General features: G+C 42.9%; 1 protein-coding gene across 1 annotated transcript; it reads right to left on the reverse strand.

Annotated features, from left to right (window-relative positions):
• Positions 1–4,363: 4,363 nt before the first annotated feature.
• On the reverse strand, positions 4,364–16,770 carry LOC129847085 (zinc finger protein ZFP2-like). Its single transcript, XM_055914875.1, has 2 exons — positions 16,184–16,770; positions 4,364–7,472 (listed from the first exon to the last, which is right to left on the reverse strand). Exons 1-2 carry the CDS (start codon positions 16,545–16,547, stop codon positions 6,316–6,318), a joined length of 1,521 nt encoding a protein of 506 aa, XP_055770850.1. The 5' UTR covers positions 16,548–16,770; the 3' UTR covers positions 4,364–6,315.
• Positions 16,771–23,417: the final 6,647 nt, after the last annotated feature.

Raw genomic sequence — 23,417 nt, forward strand, 5'->3', positions numbered from 1 at the left:
GCATAACGTTACATGTACAATACTATCCCATTTTGGAAACGTTACATGGACAATACTATCCCATTTTGGAAACGTTACATGTACAATACTATCCCATTTTGGAAACGTTACATGGACAATACTATCCCATTTTGGAAACGTTACATGGACAATACTATCCCATTTTGGAAACGTTACATGTACAATACTATCCCATTTTGGAAACGTTACATGGACAATACTATCCCATTTTGGAAACGTTACATGTACAATACTATCCCATTTTGGAAACGTTACATGTACAATACTATCCCATTTTGGAAACGTTACATGGACAATACTATCCCATTTTGGAAACGTTACATGTACGCCCCCTTGTGGAGGGAAATTAATATCTTAGATGGTAGCTGTAGATGGGATTCAAATGCATAATGGTATTAATACAGTGTCTAGACTACCTCTTTTGTATAAAGGCCCTTCAGAATCCAAACACAGTATTGCCACGCAGCAAAATGTTGCGTATAATCTTTCAAGTCAGCCTGATAAAATATTGAACAATATGTGTACAAAGATATCTTGAAATGTGATATTAGGCCTGTATGGCAGTACTGTTACTGTATGGCAGTACTGTATTGGCTAGTGCTTTCTCCAATATTTTCTTCTATTTTACATTCAATTGTATGTCGATGCCATTTATCTTTCAATATATATATATTTTAATGCTTGTAAGATTATTCTTTGACACATTTTCTCTTCTGTTGAAACTCTGATAGGACAGAACATGGACACAATGCAATTGGGATCAAGAAGAAGGTACAGATATGTTGTAGGACAGCTGCATTTGAAGTGTACATTTAACCTACATAGCAGTCAATACAAACTGACATCTCTTAGCATACAAATGTGTGCAAATGATCTTTTCAGATCTTCTCAGAAATGAATCAAGTCCATGGAATGGATATAGACAAAAAGATAATTGAAGGATTATCAGAGGTCGAGAGGCGAGGCAGGGGTGAGGACATCATCCTGCTATGTTGACAGTCCCTGAAAGACAATACAGAAGAGGGATTTGCTCTTATTCCTTCCCTTTCTCTAATGTATTTTGTAATAAAATTAGCAAGTGTAGTAATATAATTGGTTTACTTTACTAGGACTGGAGACCACAGCATCGATTCTGCTCTTGCCCTACCTCTTCAATGAGGACCAGAGTGGCCTTTATGTCCGTGACAAGGTATGCCTATGCACCAATCATCAGTTTCTTCATAAACATAGGTGTGCATGCTGATATAAAACTACAGCTGAACATTTGTTCTGTTCTTTGTTTATTGTATGTCTATTAATCTTTTCTTACTTTTGTTGACACAGATTTCACCGCTCTTCACTCCTTTACTGCACATCGGCGGAAATCCATTTCACCATGAGAGTGAAATCCCGCTGGCCTTTGATGGGGAGAACATCCACGCCCTCGAGGACGTCCCCATGGGACTTGGGGCTCTGCTAGGGCTGTATTTTTTATTTTGCCTTAAATTTCCCAAAAATGTCAGAAAAACACTTATGTTGTTAAGTTACTGTGTTCTGGGGATAAGAGAAGTTGGGGTGAAGTTACCAGGGCCGGTCATAAAGATGGCAAACTTCCTAACATAACTAAGTGTATACGATATACACACTAAAGCTGAAAAATCTGTATTTAGCATCAAGTCAACAATATTGTTAGTTTACGTATGATTCATTTTTAATGTATGTTGTTTTTATTGTACATCATTATTTATATATATTTAAATGTCATGAAAAGCACTATACAAAGTAAATGTATTATTTATTATGGTCTGACATGTCTGCAGAAATGTTGCAATATTGTAATGTGTTTTGTTTGGTAAATTGTTCTGTAAATATTTATTCACATTTGTGGTGCCACTAAATAAATAATGAATTATTTAAATAAATATTGTCAATATTGTTATTAAAATATTTTTAATATGTATGTATGTTTTTTATAATGGAGGGAGTGTGGCCAGGGAGTTTAAGAAAATGGATACTCCAGGAACCTTTACTTTTTAGAGTGTATATTGATAAAAGTCCCCCTTGTCCGAGAGACATTTACATAGTTATACACAGCCCAATTTGGGATGACTATTTTGAGGCGAAATAGCGGCTTCAACAGACAGACCTGATATCGCCCATAATTCGACGTCCTTGGACGTCGCTTTTTGCCTGCAAGTATTTTCTCAACTGCGATACCAACTCCAGTCCGCAGATGGAGATGTGCGTCTTTCAGGTGATTCTGCCACTGTGACGTATAATCTAGTGGACGGGACGCTTCTTCAACATCAACAGCTAGTCAGCCACCTTGGTTAACTATAACTTAATGAAAAAAGGTTTATTCAATAAGTCTAGTAATTCCTCTCATACTGGGAAGAACCCCCCCATGCCTTAAGGGCAGTTTATTTCAAATGTAGTACCCGGACAGAGAAAATCCAATAAGCGTTTTATAGTTTCATCCTCAGGGTAACTTGCCCTAAAGTGGACACACACTCATCAGTTTCTGAGACAACTGCCCAGACTTTGTAGACAGTTTAATAATGCTTAAACCTCATCTTTATCAAATCATCCATTAAAGATACCAACTCAAAACCTACGTTCGTCTACATATGGGTTGTTTAAATTGTATCTAATTATATTCCCAGTATTACTTTATCAAATCTCTAGTAATCATTATAGACACATACAATTTATCATGTTTTCATATATTCACAGAACCCATATAAAACGTAAGACATTCTCAGGTACTCACGACAACCATTCCATTTGCTTTTTCAAGGACTCTCCATAGCTACGAAGCAGCTCTCCAAACATACTCCCAGCGGAACCAAAAAAATATATGTTTGTTTCCCGGACAATGACCGGAATTCAACGGTTCTCTAAGAGACCACGGCAAAATCAAGCCTCCCATGAACTATAGACCTTCCGCTGCTTTCTAAAATATCATCCCCTCTCAATACCACCCCGTGATCTTCTATGATGATAACTGTCATCCCCTCTCAATACCACCCCGTGATTTTCTATGATGATAACTGTCATCCCCTCTAAATACCACCCTGTGATCTTCTATGATGGCAGTGAAGTAACAGAACCCCAAGATAACGTTATATCAAAGCTTATTATCCACATGTCAATCATCTGATTAAACATATTTCTATATGAGGAACTATAGATCTCTGTGAGGAACAATGGATCTCCAGGAGGAACTATAGATCTCTGTGAGGAACTATGGATCTCCAGGAGGAACTATAGATCTCTGTGAGGAACTATAGATCTCTGTGAGGAACTATAGATCTCTGTGAGGAACTATAGATCTCTGTGAGGAACTATAGATCTCTGTGAGGAACTATAGATCTCTGTGAGGAACTATAGATCTCTGTGAGGAACTATAGATCTCTGTGAGGAACTATAGATCTCTGTGAGGAACTATAGATCTCTGTGAGGAACTATAGATCTCTGTGAGGAACTATAGATCTCTGAGAGGAACTATAGATCTCTGAGAGGAACTATAGATCTCTGAGAGGAACTATAGATCTCTGAGAGGAACTATAGATCTCTGAGAGGAACTATAGATCTCTGTGAGGAACTATAGATCTCTGTGAGGAACTATAGATCTCTGTGAGGAACTATAGATCTCTGTGAGGAACTATAGATCTCTGTGAGGAACTATAGATCTCTGTGAGGAACTATAGATCTCTGTGAGGAACTATAGATCTCTGTGAGGAACTATAGATCTCTGTGAGGAACTATAGATCTCTGTGAGGAACTATAGATCTCTGTGAGGAACTATAGATCTCCGTGAGGAACTATAGATCTCCGTGAGGAACTATAGATCTCTGTGAGGAACAATGGATCTCCGTGAGGAACTATAGATCTCCGTGAGGAACTATAGATCTCCGTGAGGAACTATAGATCTCCGTGAGGAACTATAGATCTCCGTGAGGAACTATAGATCTCCGTGAGGAACACAACTCTCATATCAGTCACAACTCTCATATCACAGTCACACAATGCTTTTCCCAAACATACCTAATCAATAGTTGTTTTTCAACAATATTTTAACCTGCAGGAATATTTTCACATTTCTATCTCATGGTCATCTATACTGGCTCGCTGCCTCTCAGATCAAAGGTGGTACCATCTGCTCCGTTCCCAAAGTGTGGTTTCTCTGAGATCCCAATTTTAAGGGATCCCTCGTGCACGATTTACCCAGATCGTCAGGAGCGGTCATCAAGTGAAGATTCACATCCCCATCGCCAAATGTGGTTATTTTCTTTCATATCAATTGAGGAGACAAACTTATCACACAAGTCAGTTATTCTTAAACTAAATCTTTATTCACTTATTAATAAGGGAGCAGGTCAAGACAACGCACACATATAAAGTGAATCAATTGAGTGCTCTACGATAATGATGGCTGGTCGATAAATCACCCCCAGAGATTCGTTGAGAGCCCCGAGACAAAAGTACAAAGGTATTTTATAGCCAAGGTACACCCCTTTCAACCTAAATGATGAACAACAGATGTATAGAATGGGTCTCAAGGTTAAGATTTGTATGAGAGATAGTTATAATTCTCAGCAGACAGTATCTGGTGTAAAAACAGTACTCTTTGTGTAGAGACCAGGGTCTGGCCCTGGGGTCATCTCTCCCTGGTACCATATAGAACAGAAACATTAACTCATAATCTGGAATGCAGTCTCCTTAGGTTTTATCACCCAAAAGACATTGTAAATCTCCTGTCATTGTTTTCTCCCAGAGGCCCATCCTCAGTAGAACACACAGACACAATAGTTCTAAGAACCCTCTATTCTGTTGCATAAAACAACCATTTGATCCAATAAAAGCTGAAAGTTGACTAGTAACAACAACTGGGACCTAAAAGTCACCCACTAAATCTGCCCAAGAAGAGGCAAACAAAAGAAAAACCCACACCAAACTTACAGACAGGAAGCAAACCAAAAAGGTGGAGCAACTAAAGGTGTTGACTCTCCACATCTATCAAGACAACTGGAGCACTGGGCCAGACACTCTTAAATAGAACCTGGACCAGCTCAGGTGAAACACCTTCCCACTAACGAGATGGACAAGCCAGCACAGGTGTAACACATACTGACTAATGAGGTGACACCAATCAGTGCGTCCTACTTGCTAACGAGCTAGACTTGCTAATGTCCAAACATAAATGGAAAAATTAAAGACTGTAACACCTTCCCCCTTAAGATAACAAATATATCCTACATTTATGACTCAATTTATTAGGATTGTTAATAAAATAGATTATAGACCGATTTATTATACTGTGTCCATGTGTATAAGCTGCGAGTACGTTGAAATTAAATAGTTTTCTTTTACACTTTCAAGTAAAACCAAACTTATATTGTATGTCGGTCATAGTCTTATTTTCAACGACATTTTGCTAGGTGGGATATCCCCAATGTCACAGTTTAAACGTGTCCAAATCAATAGTCCAAATGCAGAAACAGTTTGTGATAAATTGAAAGCCTAAATATAAAATGTGCTATATACACAAACATCTGCCACAATAATCATATTACTTAAACAAGGACCTTATAAACTGCACAAGCACCAGAAACGCTGTTGTTTTGACAAGTAGCAATAAATCACTGATATCGATTAGGGGGGAAATCAGGTTGTAGGTGCTGTTGAAACTAACACAACTACCAAAAAACATGGAAATGGGAGATATCTTTCACCTCACTGATTAGAGGACAACCTGCAGAAGACAGTCAGCTACATTTTGGAGTGATGCATTTAAATGTAGGGGTCACTAAACAAAGGAACGCAACACTTATTTGTCATCACTCATCGATATCATGTTAAAATCAATTGTGCCGAGAGGAGGGAGATGAGGTTGCACGTCCTGTTAAAACTAACAGCTCAAAAACCACACGGAACCTGGGAATAATGTGTACATCCCTGGTTAGAGGACAACTTGTAGAAAACACCTAGCTACATTTTGAAGTGTTGCATTTTGATTAAAGTGGGTCACCAACATGGTGTAACACAGCTCTTTTTGTGTTAGTCACTTTTTGTTAAATCACATAAATAGTACTCTTTCAATTCAGAGCCTGGATTTTCCCCCTGAGGCTAATATCCATATCATGTTGAAATCAATAGAACAGGGAACAAACGTTTAGGGTTCTACATTGTGACATCATTAAAATACTCCTACTACAATGATAAAACATTCTACATTGTGACATAATTTCATTGATATCATGAAACAACTGCTTCGTGTATTTTCTGATGTTTAGTCAGAGATCTTTAATCAGATTATCTCTGGTCACAGCTATAAGATTTCTCTCCTGTGTGTGTTCTCTTGTGCACTGTCAGATAGCTAGAAGTAGTAAAACTCTTCCCACATTGATCACAGCTATAAGGTTTCTCTCCTGTGTGTGTTCTATGGTGCACTGTCAGATCTCTAGATGCACCAAAACTCTTCCCACATTGACCACAGCTATAAGGTTTCTCTCCTGTGTGTGTTCTCTTGTGCTGAGTCAGCTGGCCAGATGTAGTACATCTCTTCCCACATTGAGCACAGCTATAAGGTTTCTCTCCTGTGTGTATTCTCTGGTGTTGAGTCAGCTGGCCAGATGTAGTACATCTCTTCCCACATTGACCACAGCTATAAGGTTTCTCTCCTGTGTGTGTTCTCTGGTGTAATGTCAGCTGGCCAGATGTAGTAAAACTCTTCCCACATTGACCACAGCTATAAGGTTTCTCTCCTGTGTGTAGTCTCTGGTGCACTGTCAGCTCTCCAGATTGACGAAAACTCTTCCCACATTGAGCACAGCTATAGAGTTTCTTTCCTGTGTGTGTTCTCTGGTGCAGAGTCAGATGGCAAGATCGATTAAAACGCTTCCCACATTGAGCACAGCTATAAGGTTTCTCTCCTGTGTGTATTCTCTGGTGCACTGTCAGCTCTCCAGATTGACGAAAACTCTTCCCACATTGATCACAGCTATAAGGTTTCTCTCCTGTGTGTGTTCTCTGGTGTACAGTCAGACTGCTAGATGTAGTAAAACTCTTCCCACATTGATCACAGCTATAAGGTTTCTCTCCTGCGTGTATTCTCTGGTGCACTGTCAGATCTCTAGATGCACGAAAACTCTTCCCACATTGACCACAGCTATACGGTTTCTCTCCTGTGTGTGTTCTCTGGTGTTGAGTCAGCTGGCCAGATGTAGTACATCTCTTCCCACATTGACCACAGCTATAAGGTTTATCTCCTGTGTGTGTTCTCTGGTGAATTTTAATGCCTGATGAGGTGAATCTCTTCCCACAGTCGGAGCAGCGGTGAGATCTCTTCCCTGTGGATCTCTGCAGGTGTTTATTGAGGCGTTCTGATGTGGAGAGACTCTTCTCTGCCTCGTCAGCATCATGAGGTTGTTGAGGCTCCCCAGAGGATCCACGATAGTCCCGTCTCTCTCCTGTGTGAACAACAAAGTCAGACAGATGATTAAAGGCCCACAACAGCGGTAATTCACTGTAAAAGGTGATGCCAACAGCGTAGCCATGATGTTGTACAACAATTGATGTCTGTAATAAATGTTAAAATTCTTTGACAATTGTCTTAAAATGAGCAAGAATAGTCATATTTTGTCTTGTTTTCACATTAGTAGTAACATCTAAGATTGTAGACTAGAAATAAGTTATTCATGTTGTTGAAACTCTAAGCAGTGTGCCAGACGACTTTTGGTCTCCGATATAGGCCCCTTTCTGTGTTTAATAAAATTGCGGCACGAAGGCGATGCACAAACAATCTGGATGCAGAAACTCCTCCCTGCTTATGAGGAAACCACTAGTTATGGATGTAGTATATCTGGTAATGAGGAAACCACTAGTTATGGATGTAGTATATCTGGTAATGAGGAAACCACTAGTTATGGATGTAGTATATCTGGTAATGAGGAAACCACTAGTTATGGATGTAGTATATCTGTAATGAGGAAACCACTAGTTATGGATGTAGTATATCTGGTAATGAGGAAACCACTAGTTATGGATGTAGTATATCTGGTAATGAGGAAACCACTAGTTATGGATGTAGTACACTGCTCAAAAAAATAAAGGGAACACTTAAACAACACAATGTAACTCCAAATCAATCACACTTCTGTGAAATCAAACTGTCCACTTAGGAAGCAACACTGATTGACAATACATTTCACATGCTGTTGTGCAAATGGAATAGACAAAAGGTGGAAATTATAGGCAATTAGCCAGACACTCAATAAAGGAGTGATTCTGCAGGTGGTGACCACAGACCACTTCTCAGTTCCTATGCTTCCTGGCTGATGTTTTGGTCACTTTTGAATGCTGCCGGTGCTCTCACTCTAGTGGTAGCATGAGACGGAGTCTACAACCCACACAAGTGGCTCAGGTAGTGCAGCTCATCCAGGATGGCACATCAATGCGAGCTGTGGCAAGAAGGTTTGCTGTGTCTGTCAGCGTAGTGTCCAGTGCATGGAGGCGCTACCAGGAGACAGGCCAGTACATCAGGAGACGTGGAGGAGGCCGTAGGAGGGCAACAACCCAGCAGCAGGACCGCTACCTCCGCCTTTGTGCAAGGAGGTGCACTGCCAGAGCCCTGCAAAATGACCTCCAGCAGGCCACAAATGTGCATGTGTCAGCATATGGTCTCACAAGGGCTCTGAGGATCTCATCTCGGTACCTAATGGCAGTCAGGCTACCTCTCAGATCAAAGGTGGGTCCATCTGCTCCGTTCCCGAAGTGTGGTTTCCCTGAGATCCCAAGTGCACGATTTACCCAGGTCGTCAGAAGCGGTCACCAAGTGAACATCCCCATCACCAAATGTGGTGGTTAATTTCTTTAATATCAAATGTGGAGAGAAACTTATCACACAAGTCAGAATTATTCTTAAACTAAACCTTTATTCACTTTATAATAAGGGAGCATGTCAATACAATACACACATATAAAGTTAATCAATTGAGTGCTCTACGATAATGATGGCTGGTTGACGAATCACCCCCAGATGATTCATTGAGAGGCACGATACAAAGGTACAAAGGTCTTTTATAGCCAAGATACACCCCTATCAAACCTACATGACGAACAACAGACGTATAGAATGGGTCACAAGGTTAAGATTTGTATGAAAGAGACTTATAATTCTCAGCAGACAGTATCTGCTGTAAAAACAGTACTCTTTGTGTAGAGACCAGGGTCTGGCCCTGGGGTCATCTCTCCCTGGTACCATATAGAACAGAAACATTAACTCATGCTCTGAAATGCGGTCTCTTCAGGTTTTATCACCCAAAAGACATTGTAAATGTCCTGTCAGTGTTTTCTCCCAGAGGCCCATCCTCAGTAGAACACACAGACACAATAGTTCTAAGAACCCTCTATTCTGTTGTATAAAACAACCATTTGATGCAATAAAAGTATTATAACATAATGTTGCAGTTTTGCTCTCAGTGTCCACTGAAAATTGACTAGTAACAACAACTGGGACATAAAAGACACCCACAATGAGACCCACTAAATCTGCCCAAGAAGAGGAAAACTAAAGAACAACCCACACCAAACTTAAAGACAGGAAGACCCAGTCCCCAATGTCATGCTCTAGTACATTTGGTTTGGCACATCTGAACATGAACCCTGATATTCTAAAAGAAGGGCAACAACGTCAATATAATTATACCCGAAAATTGTCAGTTGATTACTTAAATAATTATGATTACTAAATGTTACATGAATTGGAAATATGAAATATCAAAACCAAATGTCTGTTCATATGTATTGTATGTATAATATAGAACATAAAGTAATATGTATAAATTACTGATATCGATTAGGGGGGAAATCAGGATGTACGTGATGTTGAAACGAACAACTAAAAAAACACATGGAAATGGGAGATATATTTAACCTCACTGGTTAGAGGACAACCTGCAGAAGACAGTCAGCTACATATTGGAGTGATGCATTTAAATGTAGGGGTCACTAAACAAAGGAACACAACACATATTTGTCATCACTCAGCGATATCATGTTGAAATCAATTGTGTGACAGAAGGGATATGAGGTTGCACGTCCTGTTGAAACTAACAGCTCAAAAACCACACGGAATCTGGGAATAATGTGTACATCCCTGGTTAGAGGACAATCTGTAGAAAACAGTTGGCTACATTTAGAAGTGTTGCATTTTGATTCAAGTGGGTCACCAACGTGGTAAGTGTAACAAAAGCTCTTTTTGTGTTAGTCACTTTTTGATAAATCACATAAATAGTACTCTTTTCATTCAGAGCCTGGATTTTTCCCAAGGCTAATATCCATATCACGCTGAAATCAATTGAATTAGGGTTCTACATTGAGAAACTCCTTAAAATACTCATACTACGATGTTAAAACATTCTACATTGTGACATGAATTCATTGATATCAAAAAAAATAACTCCTTCATGTATGTATTTTGTCACACTGAACATAAGGTTTCTCTCCTGTGTGTATTCTCTGGTGTAGAGTCAGAGTGCTAGATTGACCAAAACTCTTCCCACATTGACCACAACTATAAGGTTTCTCTCCTGTGTGTGTTCTCTGGTGTGATGTCAGTTGGTCAGATCGACCAAAACTCTTCCCACATTGACCACAGCTATAAGATTTCTCTCCTGTGTGTATTCTCTGGTGTAGAGTCAGAGTGCTAGATTGACCAAAACTCTTCCCACATTGACCACAACTATAAGGTTTCTCTCCTGTGTGTGTTCTCTGGTGTGATGTCAATTGGTCAGATCGACCAAAACTCTTCCCACATTGACCACAGCTATAAGATTTCTCTCCTGTGTGTGTTCTCTGGTGTACAGTCAGATTGCTAGATGTAGTAAAACTCTTCCCACATTGACCACAGCTATAAGGTTTCTCTCCTGTGTGTGTTCTCTGGTGTAATGTCAGGTGGCCAGATCGAGCAAAACTCTTCCCACATTGACCACAGCTATAAGATTTCTCTCCTGTGTGTATTCTCTGGTGTGATGTCAATTGGTCAGATCGACCAAAACTCTTCCCACATTGACCACAGCTATAAGGTTTCTCTCCTGTGTGTATTCTCTGGTGTAGAGTCAGAGTGCTAGATTGACCAAAACTCTTCCCACATTGACCACAACTATAAGGTTTCTCTCCTGTGTGTGTTCTCTGGTGTGATGTCAATTGGTCAGATCGACCAAAACTCTTCCCACATTGACCACAGCTATAAGATTTCTCTCCTGTGTGTGTTCTCTGGTGTACAGTCAGAGAGCCAGATGTAGTAAAACTCTTCCCACATTGATCACAGCTATAAGCTTTCTCTCCTGTGTGTGTTCTCTGGTGTAATGTCAGCTGGCCAGATGTAGTAAAACTCTTCCCACATTGATCACAGCTATAAGGTTTCTCTCCTGTGTGTGTTCTCTGGTGTACAGTCAGCTGGCCAAATGTAGTACATCTCTTCCCACATTGACCACAGCTATAGGGTTTCTCTCCTGTGTGTGTTCTCTGGTGTATAGTCAGCTTGCCAGATGTAGTAAAACTCTTCCCACATTGATCACAGCTATAAGGTTTCTCTCCTGTGTGTATTCTCTGGTGAAGAGTCAGTGTGCTAGATTGACCAAAATTCTCCCCACATTGACCACAACTATAAGGTTTCTCTCCTGTGTGTGTTCTCTGGTGCACTGTCAGATCTCTAGATGCACCAAAACTCTTCCCACATTGACCACAGCTATACGGTTTCTCTCCTGTGTGTATTCTCTGGTGTAATGTCAGCTTGCCAGATGTAGTAAAACTCTTCCCACATTGATCACAGCTATAGGGTTTCTCTCCTGTGTGTGTTCTCTGGTGTAATGTCAGCTTGCCAGATGTAGTAAAACTCTTCCCACATTGATCACAGCTATAAGGTTTCTCTCCTGTGTGTGTTCTCTGGTGTAATGTCAGCTGGCCAGATGTAGTAAAACTCTTCCCACATTGATCACAGCTATAAGGTTTCTCTCCTGTGTGTGTTCTCTGGTGTAATGTCAGCTGGCCAGATGTAGTAAAACTCTTCCCACATTGACCACAACTATAAGGTTTCTCTCCTGTGTGTGTTCTCTGGTGCACTGTCAGATCTCTAGATGCACCAAAACTCTTCCCACATTGACCACAGCTATACGGTTTCTCTCCTGTGTGTATTCTCTGGTGTTGAGTCAGCTGGCCAAATGTAGTACATCTCTTCCCACATTGACCACAGCTATAGGGTTTCTCTCCTGTGTGTGTTCTCTGATGAATTGTAATGCCTGATGAGGTGAATCTCTTCCCACAGTCAGAGCAGCAGTGAGTTCCCTTCCCTGTGGATCTCTGCTGGTGTTTCTTGAGGTGTTCTGATCTGGAGAGACTCTTCTCTGCCTCTACAGCATCATGAGGTTGTTGAGGCTCCCCAGAGGACCCACGGTAGTCCCGTATCTCTCCTGTGTGAACAACAAAGTCAGACAGATGATTAAAGGCCCACAACAGCGGTAATCCACTGTAAAAGGTGATGCCAACAGCGTAGCCATGATGTGGTACAACAATTGACATCTGTAATGAATGTTAAAGTTATTTGACAATTGTCTTAAAATGAGCAACAATGATCATATTTTGTCTTGTTTTCACATTAGTAGTAACATCGATGATTGTAGGCTAGAAATAAGTTATTCATGTTGTTGAAACTAAGCAGTGTGCCAGACGACTTACGGTCTCCAATATAGGCCCCTTTCTGTGTTTAATAAAATTGCGGCACGAGGGCGATGCACATGCAATTTGGTTGTAGAAACTCCTCCCTGCTAATGAGGAAACCACGAGTTATGGATGTAGTATATCTGGTAATGAGGAAACCACGAGTTATGGATGTAGTATATCTGGTAATGAGGAAACCACTAGTTATGGATGTAGTGTATCTGGTAATGAGGAAACAACTAGTTATGGATGTAGTGTATCTGGTAATGAGGAAACCACTAGTTATGGATGTAGTGTATCTGGTAATATTAGTGCATTTCACACTACTTTGGATTATACTTGTAAGGCTAATGTGAATGTCCTGTTTAACACAGTGTCCAAGGGAACACCTGAACAAAACGGAGGATTTTGGACACAAATATGGACTTTATTGAGCAAAACTAACATTTCTTGTGGAACTGAGAGTCTTTCGAGTGCATTCCACCGAAGATCAGCAAAGGTAAGTGAAGATATATAACGCTGTTTCTGACATTTGTTGATTCCACAACATGGCTGGTAACTGTATGGCTTGCTTTGTCTCTGAGCGCTGTACTCAGAATATTGAACAATGTGCTTTCGACGCAAAGCTTTTTAAAAATCTGACACAGCGGATGCATTAAGAACAAGTTTATATTTAATTCCATGTAAAACACATATCTTTTATCAACGTTTATGATGAGTATTTCTGTCATTTGATGGAATTTCACCGGAGAGTTTTGGAGGCAAAGTACTTCTGAACATAACGCACCAATGTAAACTGAGGTTTTTGGATATAAATATGAACTTTATCGAACAAAACATACATGTGTTGTGTAACATTGAGTCCTGGGAGTGTCATCTGAAGGAGATCGTCAAAGGTTAGTGATTCATTTTAGCTGTTTATCTTTAAAATGGTGTATAATACTTGTATGTTTGAGAAATTTGAATTATGAGATTTTTGTTATTTTGAATTTGGCGCCCTGCTATTTCAATGGCTGTGGTTGAGTTGGGACGCTTGCGTCCCACATACACAAGAGAGGTTAACCAAGTTTAATTCTTCCCAAAGGGTCGTTAAAGTTGTAATTCAGACAACAACATGTTCTCACCATCACAAGTTTATACACCCCACTTTGGGCAATCCTCCTCTCCAGTCCTTACATATTCTGGGTCAACAGGAAGAGGATAACAGGATACTAAACCCTTATTACTCCCTTCAGGGGATCTGACCTCAACCCCTCCTTCGCCTAATCCACAGATGTTCCTCCACTTCCCCTATAGCAATCCTGTGATCTCCTCCCATCCACCCAGCACATTCCACAGCCACTGTCTTTCTACAGATCTCACTCCTTTATATACTCTGCGTCTGATCTATCATGTCTTTAATATCTCAATTTTCAAAGTTTAGCCCGAACCCAACAATAGTCATAAAGTTACACTCCCTTTCAGTCGGTCAACTTCCGTACAACATACTATGGAGAAATGGATTCATTCCCCAGCCGACCCAAACGGATACTAAATGAAACGACCCCTGGCAGACCACCCAGACCTGACCCTGCAAGATGCGTCAGCTTTCCCAATTTATTCATTGTCTTTTGTTTGAAACACTCCTGTCAGTGTTGAGTAAGGACGCACACCTAACTACGCATATAGAAGTAGGACTAGTCTACCTGGCCTGTGTGCAAATGTAGGCCTATAAATGTGCCCATTTGAGGATGTCTGATAGTATTTCTCATTGTCTTAACGCACCACCACTAATGAGCTGTGGAGCATCTCAAAGTATTTTTTTTCTTCACCTCAAACAGCAAGTAAACAAAGTCTAATCAAAATCAATTGCGTACGATAATAGTTCCTCAAATTATTTTCGTAAAATATTTTCACTCGGCATGAAAAGAAAAAAATGTAATTCTCTGATCCAGTGGAAATGTCATAAAATACCTGATAACTTCTTATCCTTTGCACAAATAGCCGACAGCTGTGTCTGTCCTGAACTCACTGGCGCGGGAAACTGAGGGCCCAGAATATTTTAGACAATGTCGCAAGCTTGCCATCACAAGTTTCGGAGGACCCAGTTGATAGTTGATACAATGTTTCAAGTTTGTTGTAGACAGGCCATGAGCAGCCAATGTGATTTCTAGGATATTTATTTTTATCAGGATATTTTCTACCTGCAGAATGCAATGTTTTTATTTGTTATGTCGGCTATTTTTTTTTACATAGTTGGCAATAAAAGTTACTTTTAGATTTGTAAAATTTTCATTTAGATAGAATGTAGATTAATCACAGACAATGATTTTCTGATACTATTATAAATTAAATGAAACTGTTCCACAAAAATGTGCATATGAAAATCATAACTGGCACGCAGATCGGTAGAAATGGTCAGATACATTGTCACTCTAAATGGAAAAGTTTGACGACCGCTGGTGTAGTTAATTACTTAAAACTTCAGGAGCATAACGACAGTATTTACAAAGTCCAGCAGCAGCGGGAGGGAAGAGTTTTTCTCGGTTATATTGATGACTGGCTCCCTCATGTAACTTGTGTATCTGTAATTATTTAATCAAACAGCATGCTTAAAGCATTAGACTTTGATAAGGGTTTAAAACAAAGGTTTCAAACCAATTCATGAATGCAATTGCATCTAGGTATGTCTTGCCTTTAAAGTAAGGGCATGACATTTTTTTGCTGAATATTATACAATGACTTATCAACAGCTCTAATAATTTGACCCCCACAGGAAATCTCCACTGGTAATTCTAAAATATACTATATAGCCTAGAAACCTGGTTAAACTATCATTATGACATCATGGAAAAATTCTAGAATATACTATATAGCCTAGAAACCTGTTAAACTATCATTATGACATAATGGATGAATTCTAGAATATACTATATAGCCTAGAATTCTGTTTAAAACAATAATTTTGACCTCATGGATGGCCAGTCTGTATTCATAGTGTAGTGAATTCAGGGGATAGCCTGAAGGTTGCTACAATGTCTTTCTCTATGAATTTGAGAGTGGTTACATTTCTCCAGCCCCCATCCCTCAGCTGTTTACCAAACCAAGTTTCTGAGCAGCCATTTTGTTGCGGTTTAAAAAATCATTCCACCACTGTTTTGGTAATAAGAGAAATGTAACTACTTTCAAATTCATAGAGAGACCATCCATGATATCAACATTATAGTTTTAACCATGTTGAGGCGATACAGTGTTGGTTTACATTGTTTCTAAACATTGGAGTAAAAAAAGCTTATTTGGGGTTCTGATGGGGTACAACAGTTGAACTAAGCTCATGAGGCATGTGTTATATTCTTCAAGAATCAATGGCTATATATAAATAATAAAATAAGTCCAAAAATTGATGTAGCAATTGCATATTTCCCCTTTAACGCCACACATCAGTTCAACAACTGCTGAGTTTGGTATTTAAGACAGTACTTACTAGTATTAATCAGGACGCTGTTTCTCAAAACCATCTTACGGCTAATTTCATCGTTGGATGCCTTAAGATGCGTTTGGGAAAACGGCCTCAGCCATCCAGTTTCCTCCTCGTTCTCCTTTTTCGATGTGACAGTCATCTCCCCTTCCTCCTCTTTCACTCCAATTACGGCATCATCCCCTTTCTCTTCCTCTTCTTTTACTGTAACGTCTTTCTCTTCTTTCACTGTAACAGCCTCATCCTCTACTTCTTGTTTTAGTGTGACATCCTCCGCTTCCTTCTCCTCTTTCACCAGAAAGATCAGAGCTTCTTTCTCCATCCAGCAGATATTATCTTTAGCAGGAGAAGAGTAGCTTAGTGACCGCATGGTCGGGGATGTTAGCTAGTTAGGCTAATGCTAACTTAACCAGCCCGCCAGCTGACTAATAACAACAACACCGTAAATATGAAATTAAATCGGATAACTAACCAACTAGACGACAGAAGTGGTTTTAAAACACAGTGGCTAATAAAAAAAAACGAAAGCATCTAAAGAGCTTTATTTGTTCGTATATTTTGGCTAGCAAGCTACCGAGGTGTCTGACTAACTATTGCTGAAAGAAGCGTTCCGTCCACTAAATTATACGTCACACCAACAGCGTCGCCTTAAATTCCCACACTACTGACTGGATTGGGTAGTTGAGTAAAATGTATATTTAATTTTCAGACAAAAAGTTAAAGGGTAGGAGCCAGAGACGTCGCTAGAACTAAAATATTAATTAGCCCCCCCGTAAATAAATCAATATCAGTCTATATATTTTTTCTGTGATTTATTTTTTTCGTCAACCATTCCATCGCATCTTAAACTTCTTAACGGGCCGGCACTAGGACCGGGGGAGGCTGCTGCTTCACTAGTGATTGTTAGACTTTCTTCAGCAAAGATGGCTGAAAGAAATACTTCGAGAGAGGGGTACCACTACACAGAACTGAACTGGATCAAAGATGGTGGACAACAGTACTAAGATGGAAGCAAATGTAAGTGATTATAACGTCAAAACGAATCATGCAAAAACATGCACAGTTGACAGGAATGTTAGTTAATGTAGAGACAAACGATTATGCATTTTTTTTATCATAAAGTTCATTTCCAAAAATCGTGATTTAGCAAGCTAGCTGACTAGCTAACATTAGCCAGCTAGCTGACTAGCTAACATTAGCCAGCTAGCTGACTAGCTAACATTAGCCAACTAGCTGACTAGCTAACATTAGCCAGCTAGCTGACCCGGCTAACATTAGCCAGCTAGCTGACTAGCTAACATTAGCCAGCTAGCTGACTAGCTAACATTAGCCAGCTAGCTGACTAGCTAACATTAGCCAGCTAGCTGACTAGCTAACATTAGCCAACTAGCTGACTAGCTAACATTAGCCAGCTAGCTGACTAGCTAACATTAGCCAGCTAGCTGGCTAGCTTTATGGGTGTTGTGACATGAGTATGAAATTGTAATTCTGGTTGTTTTAGGGACTCCTGAAACAACCAGCAAACCAGACTGTCGTTTTGGGAAACAGTGGATGTATATAATCTAGCTAGCTGAAGAATTTACTGCAAATTTAATGTACAATTTTGTAAGCTTTCCTTGCTGATATTTGCCATGCAGATAGATGAAATCACGTAGCTAGCTATGTTCTTGCTTATTGTGCAGTGGATGATTAAAATCCCTGTATGCCCATGGATGTGTAGCTAGCTATCTAGCCGATCTGTGTATGGACCCAAACGTTTGGTATACATATTAGTTCAGAATCTAGCTATGAACCTCAGCTATCATAGCCAGTTGTATCAACTTCAAAACAGCCTGAATGACATTAATGAAGCCTATGGATTGAGTAGAATATAATATCATGTTGTGCCAAGGATGCAAGTCGTATATACATGTAGTTATTACCATGCATGAGATCCCCACATTGTAGCCTGTACATTTAATATATTCACTGATCATGTACTCTACCTTGGCAAATAAAGGTGCCCTGACCTGGTGGTAATAATGACCTGGTGGTTCTAATGACCTGGTGGTTCTAATGACCTGGTGGTTCTAATGACCTGGTGGTTCTAATGACCTGGTGGTTCTAATGACCTGGTGGTTCTAATGACCTGGTGGTTCTAATGACCGGGTGGTTCTAATGACCGGGTGGTTATAATGACCTGGTGGTAATAATGACCTGGTGGTTATAATGACATGGTGGTAATAATGACCTGGTGGTTGGCATAACACAAGCAGAACCCGAGAACAGGATGGCCTCCACCACACAGCCTGATGACACTGCACCAGCCTACCAGTCTGCTCCAGCCCAGGTCAGAATACCAGCCTCCCAGTCTGCTCCAGCCCAGGTCAGAATACCAGCCTCTCAGTCTGCTCCAGCCCAGGTCAGCCAACCAGCCTCTCAGTCTGCTCCAACACAATGTGCTCCAGCCCAGGTCAGAATACCAGCCTCCCAGTCTGCTCCAGCCCAGGTCAGAATACCAGCCTCCCAGTCTTCTCCAGCCCAGGTCAGAATACCAGCCTCTCAGTCTGCTCCAGCCCAGGTCAGCCAACCAGCCTCTCAGTCTGCTCCAAGACAGTGTGCTCCAGCCCAGGTGAGAAAACCAGCCTCCCAGTCTGCTCCAGCACAGGTCAGAATACCAGCCTCCCAGTCTGCTCCAGCCCAGGTCAGAATACCAGCCTCCCAGTCTGCTCCAGCCGAGGTCAGAATACCAGCCTCCCAGTCTGCTCCAGCACAGGTCAACTGACCAGCCTCTCAGTCTGCTCCAGCACAGTGCGCTCCAGCCCAGGTCAGAATACCAGCCTCCCAGTCTGCTCCAACACAGTGTGCTCCAGCCCAGGTCAGAATACCAGCCTCTCAGTCTGCTCCAGCCCAGGTCAGAATACCAGCCTCCCAGTCTGCTCCAGCCCAGGTCAGAATACCAGCCTCTCAGTCTGCCACAGCCCAGGTCAGAAAACCAGCCTCTCAGTCTGCTCCAACACAGTGTGCTCCAGCCCAGGTCAGAATACCAGCCTCCCAGTCTGCTCCAGCACAGGTCAGAATACCAGCCTCTCAGTCTGCTCCAGCCCAGGTCAGAATACCAGCCTCCCAGTCTGCTCCACCCAGATAGTCACCCACAACTGCAATCCTTATTGATTCAAATGGGAAGTTCTTAGAGAGGGAGAGGGAGTGAAAAGGTAGAGAGGCAGAGAGAGGGAGTGAAAAGGGAGAGAGGCGGATAGAGGGGAGTGAAAAGGGAGAGAGAGGGAGTGAAAAGGGAGAGAGGCGGAGAGTTGGAGTGAAAAGGGAGAGAGGCGGAGAGAGGGAGTGAAAAGGGAGAGAGGCGGAGAGAGGGAGTGAAAAGGGAGAGAGGCGGAGAGAGGCAGTGAAAAGGGAGAGATGCGGGGAGAAGGAGTGAAAAGGGAGAGAGGCGGAGAGAGGGAGTGAAAAGGGAGAGACGCGGAGAGAGGGAGTGAAAAGGGAGAGAGGCGGAGAGAGGGGGTGAAAAGGGAGAGAGGCGGAGAGAGGGAGTGAAAAGGGAGAGAGGCGGAGAGAGGGAGTGAAAAGGGAGAGAGGCGGAGAGAGGGAGTGAAAAGGGAGAGAGGCGGAGAGAGGGAGTGAAAAGGGAGATAGGCGGAGAGAGGGAGTGAAAAGGGAGAGAGGCGGAGAGAGGGAGTGAAAAGGGAGAGAGGCGGAGAGAGGGAGTGAAAAGGGAGAGAGGCGGAGAGAGGGAGTGAAAAGGGAGAGAGGCGGAGAGAGGGAGTAAAAAGGGAGAGAGGCGGAGAGAGGGAGTGAAAAGGGAGAGAGGCGGAGAGAGGGAGTGAAAAGGGAGAGAGGCGGAGAGAGGGAGTGAAAAGGGAGAGAGGCGGAGAGAGGGAGTAAAAAGGGAGAGAGGCGGAGAGAGGGAGTGAAAAGGGAGAGAGGCGGAGAGAGGGAGTGAAAAGGGAGAGAGGCGGAGAGAGGGGAGTGAAAAGGGAGAGGGAGTGAAAAGGGAGAGAGGCGGAGAGAGGGAGTGAAAAGGGAGAGAGGCGGAGAGAGGGAGTGAACAGGGATAGAGGCGGAGAAAGGGGAGTGAAAAGGGAAAGAGGCGGAGAGAGGGAGTGAAAAGGGAGAGAGGCGGAGAAAGGGCAGAATACCTGACCACTGTGACTGACCCAAACTTAAGGAAAGCTTTGACTATGTACAGACTCAGTGAGCATAAAGGTCAAATGTGTGATTTCATGAACTGGTACATACAAGAAAACCAGGTTTTAAAGTTCTGTTCAATAGCTATCCCATCATTACAAAACATTTGAAAGGCTAAGTCTATCATCTCCTGAGAAGTGGTAACTATTCACATGAACTTTTCAAATAGGTTTGGTGCCCCCTGGTGGCTGAACCCGAGATCAATGGGAGATCTTGTCAGAAACAATGACAGAATCCCACTTCTCAGCTATCTTTATTTACATCAAACTAAACTAACTGCTATCTTGAAATGTTGAAAACGTGTTTTTAAATAGCTCAGGCTGATACCCTACCTGAGCGAAAAACTGGCACTTTAAAGGAGTCTAATTTTGTCAAAAATGCTAAAATGATAAAAATTTCAACTCACGGGTACATTAATAGACCAAACACAAACATCTGTCATCTCGAAATGTCCTAAAAAGGTTCTAAACGGGCCCCCTGGGTCTACACCTGGAGAGCAGATGGGCACATCTGCACCAGAGCTGAAATTTCAACTGGAGAGCAGATACTTCAACTCGACAGAGGTCAGAGTGAGGCTCTTCTCCCTGACCTGGTGGTTCTAATGACCTGGTGGTAATAATGACCTGGTGGTAATAATGACCTGGTGGTTATAATGACCTGGTGGTAATAATGACCTGGTGGTAATAATGACCTGGTGGTTCTAATGACCTGGTGGTAATAATGACCTGGTGGTTCTAATGACCTGGTGGTTCTAATGACCTGGTGGTAATAATGACCTGGTGGTAATAATGACCTGGTGGTTCTAATGACCTGGTGGTAATAATGACCTGGTGGTAATAATGACCTGGTGGTCCTAATGACCTGGTGGTTCTAATGACCTGGTGGTAATAATGACCTGGTGGTAATAATGACCTGGTGGTAATAATGACCTGGTGGTAATAATGACCTGGTGGTAATAATGACCTGGTGGTTATAATGGCCTGGTGGTTATAATGACCTGGTGGTAATAATGACCTGGTGGTAATAATGACCTGGTGGTAATAATGACCTGGTGGTAATAATGACCTGGTGGTAATAATGACCTGGTGGTTATAATGACCTGGTGGTAATAATGACCTGGTGGTAATAATGACCTGGTGGTAATAATGACCTGGTGGTTATAATGACCTGGTGGTTGGCATAACACAAGCACAACCCGAGAACAGGATGGCCTCCACCACACAGCCTGATGACACTGCACCAGCCTACCAGTCTGCTCCAGCCCAGGTCAGAATACCAGTCTCCCAGTCTGCTCCAGCCCAGGTCAGAATACCAGTCTCCCAGTCTGCTCCAGCACAGGTCAGAATACCAGTCTCCCAGTCTGCTCCAGCACAGTGTTCTCCAGCCCAGGTCAGAATACCAGTTTCCCAGTCTGCTCCAGCCCAGGTCAGAATACCAGTCTCCCAGTCTGCTCCAGCACAGGTCAGAATACCAGTCTCCCAGTCTGCTCCAGCACAGTGTGCTCCAGCCCAGGTCAGAATACCAGTCTCCCAGTCTGCTCCAGCACAGGTCAGAATACCAGTCTCCCAGTCTGCTCCAGCACAGTGCGCTCCAGCCCAGGTCAGCCAACCAGCCTCTCAGTCTGCTCCAGCCCAGGTCAGTCAACCAGCCTCTCAGTCTGCTCCAACACAGTGTGCTCCAGCCCAGGTCAAAATACCAGTCTCCCAGTCTGCTCCAGCACAGGTCAGAATACCAGTCTCCCAGTCTGCTACAGCACAGTGTGCTCCAGCCCAGGTCAGAATACTAGCCTCCCAGTCTGCTCCACCCCGGGTCAGAACACCAGCCTCCCAGTCTGCTCCAGCCCAGGTCAGAAAACCAGCCTACCAGTCTGCTCCAGCCCAGGTCAGAATACCAGTCTCCCAGTCTGCTCCAGCCCAGGTCAGAATACCAGCCTCTCAGTCTGCTCCAGCCCAGGTCAGAATACCAGTCTCCCAGTCTGCTCCAGCCCAGGTCAGAATACCAGTCTCCCAGTCTGCTCCAGCCCAGGTCAGAATACCAGTCTCCCAGTCTGCTCCAGCACAGGTCAGAATACCAGTCTCCCAGTCTGCTCCAGCACAGTGTGCTCCAGCCCAGGTCAGAATACCAGTCTCCCAGTCTGCTCCAGCCCAGGTCAGAATACCAGTCTCCCAGTCTGCTCCAGCACAGGTCAGAATACCAGTCTCCCAGTCTGCTCCAGCACAGTGTGCTCCAGCCCAGGTCAGAATACCAGTCTCCCAGTCTGCTCCAGCACAGGTCAGAATACCAGTCTCCCAGTCTGCACCAGCACAGTGCGCTCCAGCCCAGGTCAGCCAACCAGCCTCTCAGTCTGCTCCAGCCCAGGTCAGTCAACCAGCCTCTCAGTCTGCTCCAACACAGTGTGCTCCAGCCCAGGTCAAAATACCAGTCTCCCAGTCTGCTCCAGCACAGGTCAGAATACCAGTCTTCCAGTCTGCTCCAGCACAGTGTGCTCCAGCCCAGGTCAGAATACCAGCCTCCCAGTCTGCTCCAGCCCGGGTCAGAACACCAGCCTCCCAGGCTGCTCCAGCCCAGGTCAGAATACCAGTCTCCCAGTCTGCTCCAGCCCAGGTCAGAAAACCAGCCTCCCAGTCTGCTCCAGCCCAGGTCAGAATACCAGCCTCCCAGTCTGCTCCAGCCCAGGTCAGAATACCAGTCTCCCAGGCTGCTCCAGCCCAGGTCAGAATACCAGTCTCCCAGTCTGCTCCAGCACAGGTCAGAAAACCAGTCTCCCAGTCTGCTCCAGCACAGTGTGCTCCTGCCCAGGTCAGAATACCAGTCTCCCAGTCTGCTCCAGCCCAGGTCAGAATACCAGTCTCCCAGTCTGCTCCAGCACAGGTCAGAATACCAGTCTCCCAGTCTGCTCCAGCACAGTGTGCTCCAGCCCAGGTCAGAATACCAGTCTCCCAGTCTGCTCCAGCCCAGGTCAGCCAACCAGCCTTTCAGTCTGCTCCAGCCCAGGTCAGTCAACCAGCCTCTCAGTCTGCTCCAACACAGTGTTCTCCAGCCCAGGTCAAAATACCAG

This window comes from Salvelinus fontinalis, unplaced genomic scaffold, assembly GCF_029448725.1.
Source record: "Salvelinus fontinalis isolate EN_2023a unplaced genomic scaffold, ASM2944872v1 scaffold_0699, whole genome shotgun sequence".
NCBI lineage: Eukaryota > Metazoa > Chordata > Actinopteri > Salmoniformes > Salmonidae > Salvelinus > Salvelinus fontinalis.